The 14290-nt window shown below is 35.0% G+C and overlaps 1 protein-coding gene across 1 annotated transcript in view; it reads right to left on the bottom strand.

The window, feature by feature from the left end:
• Window positions 1–14290, bottom strand: part of LOC109048462 (metal transporter CNNM4) — a 48554-nt gene that overhangs the window by 33979 nt on the left and 285 nt on the right. The window contains exons 1-4 of the mRNA XM_042723494.1: window positions 13158–14290; window positions 7674–7817; window positions 7364–7498; window positions 5361–5530 (exon numbers count right to left, since the gene is read on the bottom strand). The exon at window positions 13158–14290 is cut by the window's right edge and continues 285 nt beyond it. Of these exons, the coding sequence (XP_042579428.1) occupies window positions 5361–5530; window positions 7364–7498; window positions 7674–7817; window positions 13158–14290 (1582 nt within the window). The remainder of the gene's footprint in view (window positions 1–5360; window positions 5531–7363; window positions 7499–7673; window positions 7818–13157) is intronic.

Here is a 14290-nt window from a genome sequence, read left to right as displayed (position 1 = left end):
TTTGATTATAAGAAAAAAAAACTAATCATGTCGATTTGAAAGACAAAATTTAAAAGCTACACTTTAATTTATCATCAGCATCTAAAACCTTAATTTAAGGAAACTAAAAACAAACATTAAAAGGTTTATCGTATATCTTTATATGAGCAAATGATTTGAATCAAACTACATATTTTGGGTTGCCTTAAATTTAGGTAAAAAATAAATAAATAAAAATAAATAAAAAAAATATTATTAATAATAAATAAAAAATAATAAAATGAATTTTTTTAAAAATATAATACATATATAAAATATAATAAATAAATACATTTAATTTAAATAAAAAAAATAAAAAAGCAAAATAAATTAGTATGAATATAAACATTTGAATATAGATATACAGAAACGTTAGTCTTGTCTTTATTTTTTTAGTTTTAAAATTAAAATCACAATGAAAACTCCTTCCTGTCTTTCACTTTCTTCATTTGTCCATAACCTTTTGCTTCAAAAGATGCAACCAGACGATCTACATCCACCGTATTTCTCATAGACTCTCAATATACACAGCATCAGAAGGAGAAGAAGAAGAAGAAGAGCAGCTGTGGATCTTCTGCACAAAGCCTGGCTCCTCTGAAAGCAGCATTAATCTTTGATGAAGGTCACTCGCTCTCAGCTGGAGGCTTCTTTAACCGGTGCCAGGGAAGAAAGCTCTTCATGTTGGGAGACTACTTGCAAGCACACTCAACGTGTTAAATAATAATCATAATACGGCATAACATCATTCAACAAACACAAATAACAAATAACAAAATCAAAAAAAAAATAAAGCACGCCACACCAACAGATGCGTCTCATTAAACACACCAAAACACCTACTACAGACAACTTAACAAGATATCAATAAATCTACAACTCCTCCCTGAGATTAATCTACACCGCTGACTTCAGACGTCTGAACCGGAGCACTTTAACTCAAGTTCAATCCCTGACAGTTCAGGGATCAAAGATCACAAACTACACCAGTTCAACACATGCACAATATATTTATCTCTTCAGAAAGTAAAGCCCTACAAAGGTCTTAAAGCTGAAAGAAAGAATACCTTAGATCCATAAAGTCGTGACATTAAGTGTTGCATGCACTGAGAAAATAATCCCCTTCTTATTTATCAACATCCTTAGATACATCTACTTGAGAGGAACAATATATTAAGATATTAAGACTGAAAAACTAACATTCAAACCAAAAAATCACAAAATCAATTCATTTAATGTGTTAAAACATAAAAACAAAATAAACCAAAAAAAAAAAATTAATAAAATAATATAAAAAAACAAAAAAAAAACATGAATGGATGAAAGAATAAATTAGTGCTGTCCAATGATTGATCGCAAAACAGTTTTTTACATGTGTACCGTGTTTATTTATTATGTATGTATAAATACACACATACAGTATATTTTGGAAATATTTACGTTAATATTTTTATACATTTATTTCATTATTTAAATATATTTAATAGAAAAACAACATTTTTCTTAAATATATACACATGCATGTGTGTGTACTTGTATATACAGTACAGGTCAAAAGTTTGGAAACATTACTATTTTTAATGTTTTTGAAAGAAGTCTCTTCTACTCATCAAGCCTGCATTTATTTGATCAAAAATACAGAAAAAACAAGTAATATTGTGAAATATTATTACAACTTAAAATAATAGTTTTCTATTAGAATATACTTTAAAAAAAATAATTTATTCCTGTGATGCAAAGCTGAATTTTCAGCATCATTACTCCAGCCTTCAGTGTCACATGTAACATCCAGTCTATCACATGATCATTTAGAAATCATTCTAATATTCTGATTTATTATGAGTGTTGGAAACAGTTCTGCTGTCTAATATATTTGATGAATAAAAAAGGTTAAAAAGAACTGCATTTATTCAAAATAAAAAATAAAACAAATTCTAATAATATATATTCTAATAATATATTTTCTTTACTATCACTTTTTATCAATTTAACACATCCTTGCTGAATAAAAGAATTGATTTTATTAAAAAAAAAGAAAAAATACTGACCCCAAATTACTGACCAGTAGTGTATATTGTTATTACAAAATATTTATATTTTAAAAACATAGCTTCTTTTTTTTTTTTTTTTTTTTACTTTTTATTCATCAAAGTATCCTAAAAAAGTATCACATGTTCTGAAAAAATATTAAGCAGCAGAACTGTTTCCAACTTTGATAATGAATCATCATATTAGAATTTCTAAAGGATCATGTGATAATGATCCTAAAAATTCAGCTTGGCATCACAGAAATATATGATAATTTAAAGTATAAAAAATTTAAAAACACATTATTTTAAATTGTAATAATATATCACACTATTACTGTTTTTTTTCTGTATTTTTCATCAAATAAATGCAGGATTGATGAGCAGAAGAAACTTCTTTCAAAAACATTAAAAATAGTAATGTTTCCAAACTTTTGGTCTGTACTGTATATAATAAACACACACTCATATATTATGCAAAAAAAAAACCTTTTATTTTGGATGTGATTAATCACGATTAAACACTAACTTGTTGCTAATGCAGCTCTTTGTACACATTGTTGTGTACAGTTTAATTTGTCCATTTACTACATCTCACCCTCATGTTGTTCCAAACCTTCATGCGTATTTTTTTTTGTTTGTTTATTCTGTCGAACACAAAAGATATTTGGTAAGCAAACAGTAGCAGGACAAGCAGCAACTGTTAGGTTCCCAACATTCTTCAAAATATCTTCACTGGCACTCAGCAGAAGAAAACAATGACTCCGGGCTGGACAGGACCCTCGTGGCTGTAAGCATCAGTGCGGAGGAATGAATGTGTGCGGTCTGTACGTCACAGAATCACTGAGCGCTCTAATGATTGTTTACAGGCCAATAATAACTACAACAACAAACCCACGAGCGAGAGTGACACGCTGAATGAAGTGAAGGATGATGGGAAATATAGAGCTCCCAAAATGAGCAGCTTCATCCAGGTGATAACAATCTGAACAAATGCTTCAGATAACCAAGCTGATGTTTGCTGATGCTAGATTTCCTAATTAAACCTGCTTTATTGGCAATAACCTCCATCACATGCTTTTTATTGCTGCTTTACTGCAACTGCTGCCAGGTATTTTGGCTCAATTTCTTTATACGAAAGCGTTCATCACAGATGTGAGATCATTTCTGTGCGTTATGAATGTTAGTTTTATAGGTAAATTTATCAAACCATTCTGTGGATCTTCAACTTGTATCTTCATGTATCACAGCTGCGGAAGTATATCAGCAGCATTCACAGGTTTGGGCTCAGTAATAATTTTTTTTTAAATAACTAGTACTTTTATTTAGCAAGGATGCATTAAATTGGTCACATATTATGCACATTAATAAAACTTAAAAAATGCTGTTTTGAATTCTCTATTCAAGAAAGAATCCTGATTTTTATTTCCATAATAACATATTGTGCAGCACAACTGTGTTCAACATTGATAATAATCAGAAATGTTTCTTGAGCAGCAAATCATCATATTAGAATGATTTCTGAAGATCATGTGACACTGAAGACTGGAGTAATGGATGCTGAAAATACAGCTTTGAAATCAGAGGAAAAAAAATTTTTTTATATTTTAAGTGATTTTAAATTGTACGAAAATTTCACAATATTTACTGTATTTTTGATCAAATAAAATGTAAATGTACGAGTGTCTGAATGTACAAATCGTCATTTACTACGAATCCACTCGGATTTGTGTGTGTGTGTTTTTGAGACTTTCCTGGCAGAGCTCTCTTCCCACGTGGGTCTGTCGTACTCTTTAGCCAATCAGATGCAAGCTTACCATTCAACCAATCATATCGAAGCCACCGAGAGTGCATTCAAGGAGCACGATTCTGCGCACCTTTTGCGCAATATGGATTAATTAGAACGGAAATTAAGCCTTTACATCAGTAATCCCATAGACAGTAAAAGAAATGGACACAGCGACCCAATTGGAACTCAATTGAGACAAGTGAAGCCCATTTTTAGCGCGATTTTTAGAACTTCCGTTTCTGACGCGCAGACTCAAACTAAGCTTAATGACGTCAGCAACCTGTCTGACAGATGTAAACCTTCTAGTAGCTGTGCGTGCAAACTGCCATCGTTAATCTTGCAGAGACGGCGAGCTTGAGCGGGGAGTTCTTTTTGCGTGAGTGAGGAGGAGTAAGTATTCGGATTAATTATTTTGTATAGTATTTTTAAAATGTAACGTCAGGGCTTCTATGGGCTTCTCTCTTGACGTCTCCCCGATTGCCTGCGAGCTTCTGAATGCACTCTCAGTGGCTTATGATATGATTGGTTTGAATGGTAAGCTCGCATCTGATTGGCTAAAGAGTACGACAGACCCACGTGGGAAGAGAGCTCTGCCAGGAAAGTCTCAAAAACACACACGCACAAATCCGAGTGGATTCGTAGTAAATGACGATTTGTACATTCAGACACTCGTACATTTTAAACATTCAAAGGTTTTTGATTGTGCACAGTTGTATATCTACGAATTGTGTTTTTGCATTTGTGAAATGTATTTTATGAATATATAATTTTATTTTGCGCATGTGAATTGCTTTTTGTGAATATATTTTTTTTTTTTTTTTTTCACGCACGTGAATTTTTTTTGTGTGTACGTGAATTAGGTTTCATGCATGTGAAATTGTCTACGCATGTGTGAATCGTGTTTTTTGCGTGAATTATATTTGAGACTAATCTGTCTCCATAAAAGTACAGCAAAAGCAGTAATATTGTGAAATACTTTTACTATTTAAAATAACAGCTTTCTATTTGAATATCTTTTTAAAAATGTATTCCTGTGATTAAAGATACATTTTCAGCATCAACATTTATTTGGAAAGGGGAAAGAAATGATAGAAATGAGTACTTCTAATAAGCAAGGATGCTTTAAATTGATCAAAAGTATAAAATAAGTGTAAATAAAAATCACATGGTACACTTAAGCACTGAAATATAGAGGGAAATTTTTTTTTTTTGTTCAGTAATTAAGCACTGCGTTGTCAGAGTCAGTATAATGTGGTTTTATCAGACACTAGCACTTCACATTAAATGAAAATCCAGCTCAAATGTGTGCTTAGTTTTTCTTGTTTAATATGCCTGGAAAAAATCTGATGATGTGAAGCTCTGTATGCACAGGATACTTAAAACACACAAATGTTTACTGGCTACAACTACACAGCAAATGCTAACTCTTCACACACACAAGAAATAGCCTTTGCTTGGATCAAATAAATGCAGGGTGGGTGAGCAGAACTGTAGTGTGTCTAAAAGACTCAGAAGCACGGATCAGGTACCTGCAGGATGAGGATAAAGAAGTCCACGGCTCTGCCGCGCAGGTACAGGTAGTGATGCGCTGATTTCTTGTTGTTGTCGTTGAATTTGATCTCCTGGATCACGTCGGGGTGTTTGAGAATACGCAGAAGCACTTTCTCTGAGATCTGAGAGGGACTGAACAGATTCACCTCTGAGGAGACACAAACGCTCAAATCAAAGCCTTTCAGACTCACACTGTGCTTCTGTATGACAAAAAACAGCTGCACTCTACAATGAGCTTAAATGTGTTCTTAATGTGTTTCATTAGTCAATGATAATAGTTTGTGTTTGAACACATGGTGAATAATTTTTATCTAAGACAGTTATTTTCTATATATATTAATGCTTTTATAACATCACACATCTTACATTTAACTTCAATTCATGTATTTTGAACAAACATGAATTAACAAATAGCACATTTGACAATAGCGTGTTTATAAATTAAATAATAACCGGGTTTAATAAATAAACGTTTACTGTAAAGTGGTGATAGTGTCAAAAAATTTAGAAAAACTGGAGCAAATAAGAGGATTAAAATAGTGCTGGAGTCTGATGGATTTGGTGCTTAAATCACACACAATCACAGTACATCATGTCTAATGACTAATACAATACTAATATTTCATATTAAATACAGTTTGCATGCTTTCGGTGGGTTGAAACACAAGTGATACATACACTACAAGACAACAGTTCAGGCAAGAAGTCTCTTCTGCTCATCAAGCCTGCATTTATTTGATCCAAAATACAGCAGTAAAATTGTGAAATATTTTTACTATTTAAGTAACTGTTCTCTATTTGAATATATTTTAAACTGTAATTTATTTCTGTGATGCGCAGCTGTATTTTCAGCATCATTACTCCAGTCTTCAGTGTCACATGATCTTCAGAAATCATTCTAATATGATGATTTGCTGCTCAAGAAACATTTATTATTATTATCAATGCTGAACACAGTTGAGTACATTTTTTCAGGATTCTTTAATGAACAGAAAGATCCAAAGAGCAGCATAAATAAAAAACAAAAATAACATTAAACAATCAAAAACTCAAAAGCTCAAAATCATTGAGTCATTTTGGGATTTTGGGATAAATTAGAAATTATAGAAATTAATGATTTTATTTAGCAAGGATGCTTTAAATTAATTAAATTAGATCAATCACATTTAAAATAAATGCTTTTGTTTACATAATATGTGTGTGTGTGTGTGTGTGTGTGTGTGTGTGTGTGTACCATGCATATTTATGAGGTATATATAAATACACACACATACAGTATATATATATTTTTACAAATATTTACATGTGTATATATATTTATATTATATTTTATATTATACATAAATATATTTAATATATATAAAAAAATCTTAAATATGTACATGCATGTGTTTGTACTTAAATATACATAATAAATATACAGAGTATACACTTATGTAAGCAAAAACTTTTGGATGCGATTAATCATTTGACAGCACTACATTAAATTTATCAAAAGTGGCATTTATAATGTTACAAATGATTTCAATTTCAGATAAATGCTTTCTGAACTTTCTATTCGTCAAAAAAACCTGAGAAAAATCTACTCAGCTGATACATAATAATAATACACAGCATAATAATAATAAATGTTTCTTGAGCAGCACATCATCATATTAGAATCTGAGATCATGTGAAGATCATATGACACTGAAGACTGGAGTAATGATGCTGAAAATACAGCTGCGCATCACAGAAATAAATTACAGTTTAAAATATATTCAAATAGAAAGCAGTTGTTTTAAATAGTACAAATATTTCAGAATTGTACTGTTTTTGCTGTACTTTGGATCAAATAAATGCAGGCTTGGTGAGCAGAAGAGACTTGTTTAAAAACATTAAACATCTTACAGTCCAGGACCGTTGGACTGGTAGTGTAGGTCTAATGCAGAACTTTCACTGATGTGTTTGTAGTAATGACAGCGAGTGTGTGATTGTTTACCTGTTGCAAGGAAGCGGTGAGCGGCGAGCATCAGCTGAGGAGAGATCTTGACTTTAGACTCACTCTCATGTTTGAAGGCAGAGAAGTCTCGCTTGTTCTTATCGTGCACCACTTTCGTCCTGCTGCGGTTATCAGCTGCAGACACATGCACAAAAGACACGATTATCTCCTGAAACGCTGAGCGCACGCCTCGGTGATTTCAGAAAGCAGCGTGTTTGTGTGAAATCTTATGTGACGAGGTCTCTGAGCCAGACGTGTTTATTCTGGAGAAATGTTTGCAGCGTGGATTCATCTGAAACACAACACTCACTGTAGAGGTCAGACTCGTCCAGGATTTCTGATTTGATGATCTCCTCGAAGACGTCTTCCAGCGTGACCAGTCCCAGCACCTCATAGAACGGATCTCCCTCCCCGTCACTATTCACCTTCTGGACAATCGACAGGTGCGACTTACCTGCAGAACAACACCAGAACCCAATCAATCCCATCAATCACCACTGAACAACAAATGCTTTCACTGAACTAAAAATAAACAACAACACACATTCATTAAAGAGTATTTTAGTGCTGTAGCTCTTAATAATAATAATAATGATGATGATGATGATGAAGTCAAATAACGTTTCTTAAAGACCTTTAGTATTAAAGGAGAAAATGTATTCATGAATTTTGAAGTTTGGTTGACATTTGCATAAAGACAATATATTCTAAATACTGTATAATTGCATATTTCATAATTTAATCTAATAATTAATTATATTAAGATAATATTTAATTGTATTTTTCACAATTTAATATAAAAAATATAATATAAATTACATCATATAATTAATAGTAATTTTATAAATAATATCAATTTATTTTATTTTTTTTATATTTAATACTATATCTTCTAATATTTCTCATTTTATGCTTAAGTAAGTTGTTTTACCCCCAAAGTCTAAAAACTATGGTTTTGTGGCACAAAACATTGCTCAGCCAATGGCATACGTCTAGGGGCGGGGTTATGAGTTTGTCTGACCAATGGCAGGGTTCGGAAAACCTATTTGAAAACATTCATTATTTTTGCCGTTTCATAAAAGACAGAAAATACAATTACCGTACAGATTTACACTCAATTATCAGTTTGCATTTATTATACATCAAAACATTTTAAATTTTAAACCAGAGACTGAATCGTTCAAAGCTAATGTTTACTAACAACGACGGAGAAGTTAACCAACTAACAGTGTGAGAGAAATACTATGGTACAGAGATGAAATGAGCGTTTATAACCAAGGTATTTACAGTGTGTGTTTCTGCTCAGTTTAGTGATGGTAAGACAGAACATTACTGTATCTTGTTTCTTTATAAACTGCAACGCGGCTTGACACTAACATTCACCTGAAATTATTTTATGTGGTATTTTATGATACACTACAAAGAAAAAAAAAAGAAGAAAAATCGCTATTTTGTTTTTTTAAAGAAAGTGAGCAAAGATGCATTAAATTGATCAAAAGTGACAGTAAAGACATTTATAATGATCCAAAAGAGTTCAATCTCAAATAAATGCTGTTCTTTTGAACTTTCTATTCATCCAAATATCTTGAAAAATACACTTTTTCAACAAACTTTCAACTAACAATAATACTGATAATAATACAAAAGAAATGTTTTATCACCAAATCATAATATAACCACATAACACTGAGGACTAGAATAATGACAGCTTTACCATTCCAAAAATATACAAATTTAAAATAAATTATTTTAAATTAAATCCTAATTTATTTTAAATTTAAATAATTTCACAATGACGTCTCAGAAGTATTTTTGAATCAAATAAATGCAAAAAAAAAAAAAAAGTTCTTAGTGACTGTATGTATAGTGTGTACTGTATATACAAAATTTTATTTTAAATTGTAATATTTCACAGAAGTACTGTTATTGACTGTATATTTCTAAACAGTCAACACAAAAACAACATAAGAATCTTGTTTCAAAAACATAAAATCCCAAACTTCTGAACACCAATGTACTTTTCAAGAATATGATAAAAGTCCAAAAACCAGTGGTAAAACTACAGCATGTCCAAAAACATAGCAGCATTTAAACAAAACCTGGTAATACCACGGTACTACTCGTGAAGCGGACAGAGAATAAAGGGTTAAAACTCTCCTGCATCTCTCTCATCTGTGTTTGTGTTTGTCATGTGACAGGATGTAGTTAATAAAGCCTGTGCGGTGCGTGCAGACTAAAGAGCCTGAGCTCGAGTCCAGGAGCACAGATACTGAAAACCATTACTGAGGGACGTTCTGAAAACCAAAAATGAAAATGTGCTCACCCTCAGGCCATTAAACATCAGGATGAGTTTGAATCGTGTCATTCCATCTCTGCAGTGAATGGGTGCCGTCAGAATGAGAGTCCGAACAGCTGATAAAACCCTCCTGTGAGGAGTGAAAAGTGCATCTCCTGTTGTCTCTCACATCAAAATCCAGACACATATTTGTTTAGAGCTGTTTAAACACTGCTTGATCTGTGCAGATCTCTCTCCTGATTCACACCAGAACACTTTTTTTTCATTGTAAGAAGTGTTATTATGGATTATAGACTCTATGTGTTTTAGTTATAAACGTCTTAATGCTGGATGTGTTTTCATCTTTTGTCTTCTCCAGATGTTCACTGATGGACTGGAGTGCTGTGGATTACTTGTGGATTATTGTGATGTTTTTATCAGACTCTCATTCTGACGGCACCCATTCACTGCAGAGCATCCATTGCTGAGACACTGATGCAATAACACAAATCTTCTCCAAATGTGATGAAGAGACGAACTCGGGGACATTTGGCATGAGTACATCTTAAGCAATTTTTCATGTTACTTTAAAATAGCAATTGTAACAAGCCTTTTAGCAAAGATAACAAAGGAGGTGTGTCATCTGATACAGTAGACACTGATAGAGAAACTTGTTTTGAAGTTCCATAATTTCTCGGAATGTTTCACTTGAAGTTACTTTCTCAAAACACAGCAGCATTTTTAAAGAAAAATAAGTTTATAAACAACTTTGGCTACTGAAATTAGCTTAAAGTAATGGACACATCATTAACTCCTGGATCAGAACGCTTGGGCGCGTTCTAGCTTTAAAGGTTTAAAGGTGACTGTTGTTGATTTAAACCTGTTGGGTCACTTCTGATCGAGTCCGTCACACCTTTAATGATGCAGTGCTTGACTATTGTTCAGAAGATGTTACAACATTCATACAGACATTCTCCAGAGGATTTCTGAGACAAATCATTTTTAATGTGCAGATATAGCTCCAATATAACCACACATCCCAAATGTTTGACAACAAATACACGTATTTAGGAAGTAAATTGACAGTGTGTCTCTTTCTGAAGAAACAGGACATTAGTGATCTCATCACACTGACTCATGTGCACTTACAGACACCAGTGCTTCTTTATTCAGCGCATGAGCAAAAGAAGCAATGATGCACAGCGTCTCGATGGGATATGGGGCTTGTCATCTACAGTTACACTGACAGTCAGTACATTTAACAAAAGCATAAAGAGTTCTCATTACTGTAACTTTTATCCTCATCACGACATTTCTGGAACACATGCGATAGCTTAAAGTCAAATGAACTGGTGTCACTTATCAGAGCGGAGACCAAATGAGGAGTTTGCTAAAATTATCTCTAAACAGCTGTTTGGCTGCTGGATGACATTATAAGTGATGTCATGTGAAAAGAAAAGTGATTTGATGATATCTTGTTTCCCAGTTACACAGCCCTGCATCTTCAAAATGGGTCATAACTCGAAAAGGAGTGAAAAATAAATATACCTGTGCTACTTATGACTGCTTTTGTGCTCCAGGGACACATATAAAGCAGCTTATTACAGATAAAAGGCTGAATTCTGTGATAACAACTGGCTCTTACGTTAAAAATAATGTGGATATGGCACCAAAAATCCAGCAGAAATAAGCGGTTGAGTATAAGCCATTGATGGTGGTTTTGTCCTGTTTTTCTCTCATTCATGCAACACAACACATAACCAAAGCCAGCCGGCATAGCAGCACGTGTAGAAGCCAAACCCAGCTGCGTGGATGCTTTGAGTTTAAATCATGAACAGGAAGTGAAGTAAGAAAAGACTTCTGCATAAAATAGAGGAAGTGCTTCAGAAGAGACAAACGCATGATCTGAACAGAACAGAAGAGAACACACAGCGATCTGACAACTGAAAATGATTCAATATCAAGTGCAATATTAAACATCTTTATGATCCATTTAAAGCATCCTTGCTAAACAAAAGCAATAATTTCTTTCTCAAAATAAAATAAATAAATTATACTGACTCCATGCTTCAGAAATGGCAAAGTGTATAATGTTACAAAAGCTTTTTATTTCAGATAAATGCTGATCTTTGTAGGGCTCCAGACTGTAAATAAACGGTTGCATTTGCAACCAAAAATATTAATTTGAGAGTGATGTTTTTGCTGAGGTTACCACTGGTGATTAGGAATGTGTATCACCAGAAAAGTCACGATACGACACAGATCACGATACAGGACTGAACTGAATTTGACCTCAGCAGAACTGATTAAAACAGCGGTTTATTAAACACTGCATCAGATCCAGTGCTAACTGTAGACAGAGCAGGCGGCTGAGCTCTGCGTTATGAAGGGCCTCCAGAACTGTACACCAGTACAATGTGTTTCATGTTTACACTGTGCACTCCCCACCAGGTGCAATATTCTGATTGTTTGCATCTTGTTTTTAAGCCCATAAATAATAACGTACTAGCTCTAATAAATATATATTGCAATGTACTCATATTAATATATTTTTAAAAATCTTAACATTGCTGGTAGGTAATCATTGCCCAAATTAACACATTTTCTACATTAACAAAAATACAAATTCAAAGAGTCTTCACTGTATCTCACACACACACACATGTTTAGTCACTCAAACAGATCATGCTGCACACACACAGACATTCAGCAACACAAATTTCTCAGAGCAGCTGTAATTTTATCAACTTAATCGCTCAAGAGCTACATTATCTTTCTCAACAAGGAGCTGGTAACATCATTGTTTCTGAAGGAATTTTAGCCACAGCTTCACTGTTGATAGAGAAACCCAGCAAAACGGTGGTAATTCATTCATACACAGCCTCTCTCTCTCTCTCTCTCTCATAAATGAACACTTAATGAATTACACTTTTCTGAGAATAGAATACAGAATGACAGCTGAAAACAGTTAACCAGTCACGCAACTCAAGAAACTAATGTGTGCAAACTCATGATTTCTTCATACTTCACTCATCTAACAAACACGTTCTGAGCGAAGCTCATGAATTCTGATTTAATGATTCAGTCACAGGGTTATTAAATCACTGCTTATAGAAATGAGATGTAGCCTGCATCAGGTTATTAAAAATCAATATGGCAGGAAGGTTTGCACAATAATCCCAATCCCAAAATTAAGGATTATAATAGACTACATAGTAGGCATTCAATCAGATTTAATTTAAATGTAATTTATATGATGTTTAACTAGATGCCAAATATAAAAGAATGTACATTCTCCATAATTTTTCAACAGAGCCAGCTGACAGTAAACTCACAGATAATAGCTTCTGCTCAGCTCCATTATTAGCTTTTGTGATGACAACAAACACTTATAGAAGTCTTTAGGAGCGAATTACAAATATCTGCTTGTACATACATTCCCATGGATGCTTATTACATATATCAGCGGCGTCATAGTGATTGATCACACCGCGCAGAGGAGGCTCCGCCTTCACTCACCTTTCTTGAACTCCTCCAGCATGCAGTCCAGCTTGGTGTCGTGAAACACGAAGTGCACCGGATGGTTGTAGAACCTGGTGACGGTCTTCAGCGTCGTGCAATCATCCGGATCCACGAAGGCGAGGTCTTTGACCAGGAGGATGTCCACGATGTTGCTCTGCTCGCCCTCGTAGACGGGAATCCTCGTGTATCCCTTCTCCATGATCTCAGACATGGTGTTGAAGTCCAGCACCGTGTCGCTGTTGATCATGAAGCAGTCGCTTAGCGGAGTCATGATGCCCTCCACCGTCTTGGTCCTCAGCTCCAGCGCGCCTTGGATCATGTTCATCTCCTCCTTCACCAAGTCGTTATACGGCGCAGTCACCTTAAGCATCCCCACCAGCTTCTCCCGGTTGTACACGGTGCCGATCTCCTGACCAAGAACGCAATCCAGAAGCTTGCTGATGGGGAAAGAGAGCGGGAAAGTCAGAAGCATGAAGAACTTAGTGAGGAGAATGGTGTTCGCGCCAACCGCCAAACCGTGGCGGGAACAGAGGCCGAAGATGACGATGCCGATGGTTGACGCCACCACAGCGCCCAAACCAGAGCCAATAAGATCATCGAGCAGGATGGTCAGCGTGGTGTTGACCAGCACGTTCCCGAGAAGAAGCGAGCACAACAGATAGTTTCCCAATAAGTAGTTTCCTTTCCGCCGGATCGGTTCGATTTTGCTCGCGTACTTCTTTTCTTTCTCTGTACCGGAGCTTTGGACGATCCTCAGCTCCATGGGATCCAGCGCCATTAGACCCAGATTTAAACCGCTGAACATCCCCGAGAGAGCCAGGAGGCAGGATATTATGATCAGCTGGAGCCAGACAGGAAGAAGGTACCTCTTCTCCTCCACCACACGCAACTTTCCGTCGTTTTCTCCGAGGAGGGACCACTTCCCATCAGGGCTGCTCCTGACGCACAGCGCGTAATCCCGGCGCGACTCGCTCTTGCGAAGCGGTTTGATTCTGAGCCCCAGGACTCCCGAGGTGCCCTGGCCGTGGACGGTCATGTTAGTCCTGATGGAGATGTCTTTGGTGAAGTCAGCACAAGTGCTGTTCATCTCCTCGCTCTGCTCCACGAACCTGATCCGCTCCCAGGTGTCG

The sequence above is a fragment of the Cyprinus carpio genome, chromosome B5 (genome assembly GCF_018340385.1).
Source record: "Cyprinus carpio isolate SPL01 chromosome B5, ASM1834038v1, whole genome shotgun sequence".
Lineage (NCBI taxonomy): Eukaryota > Metazoa > Chordata > Actinopteri > Cypriniformes > Cyprinidae > Cyprinus > Cyprinus carpio.
The sequence above is the reverse complement of the archived record's forward strand: the minus strand, read 5'-3'. Positions and strand labels throughout refer to the sequence as shown.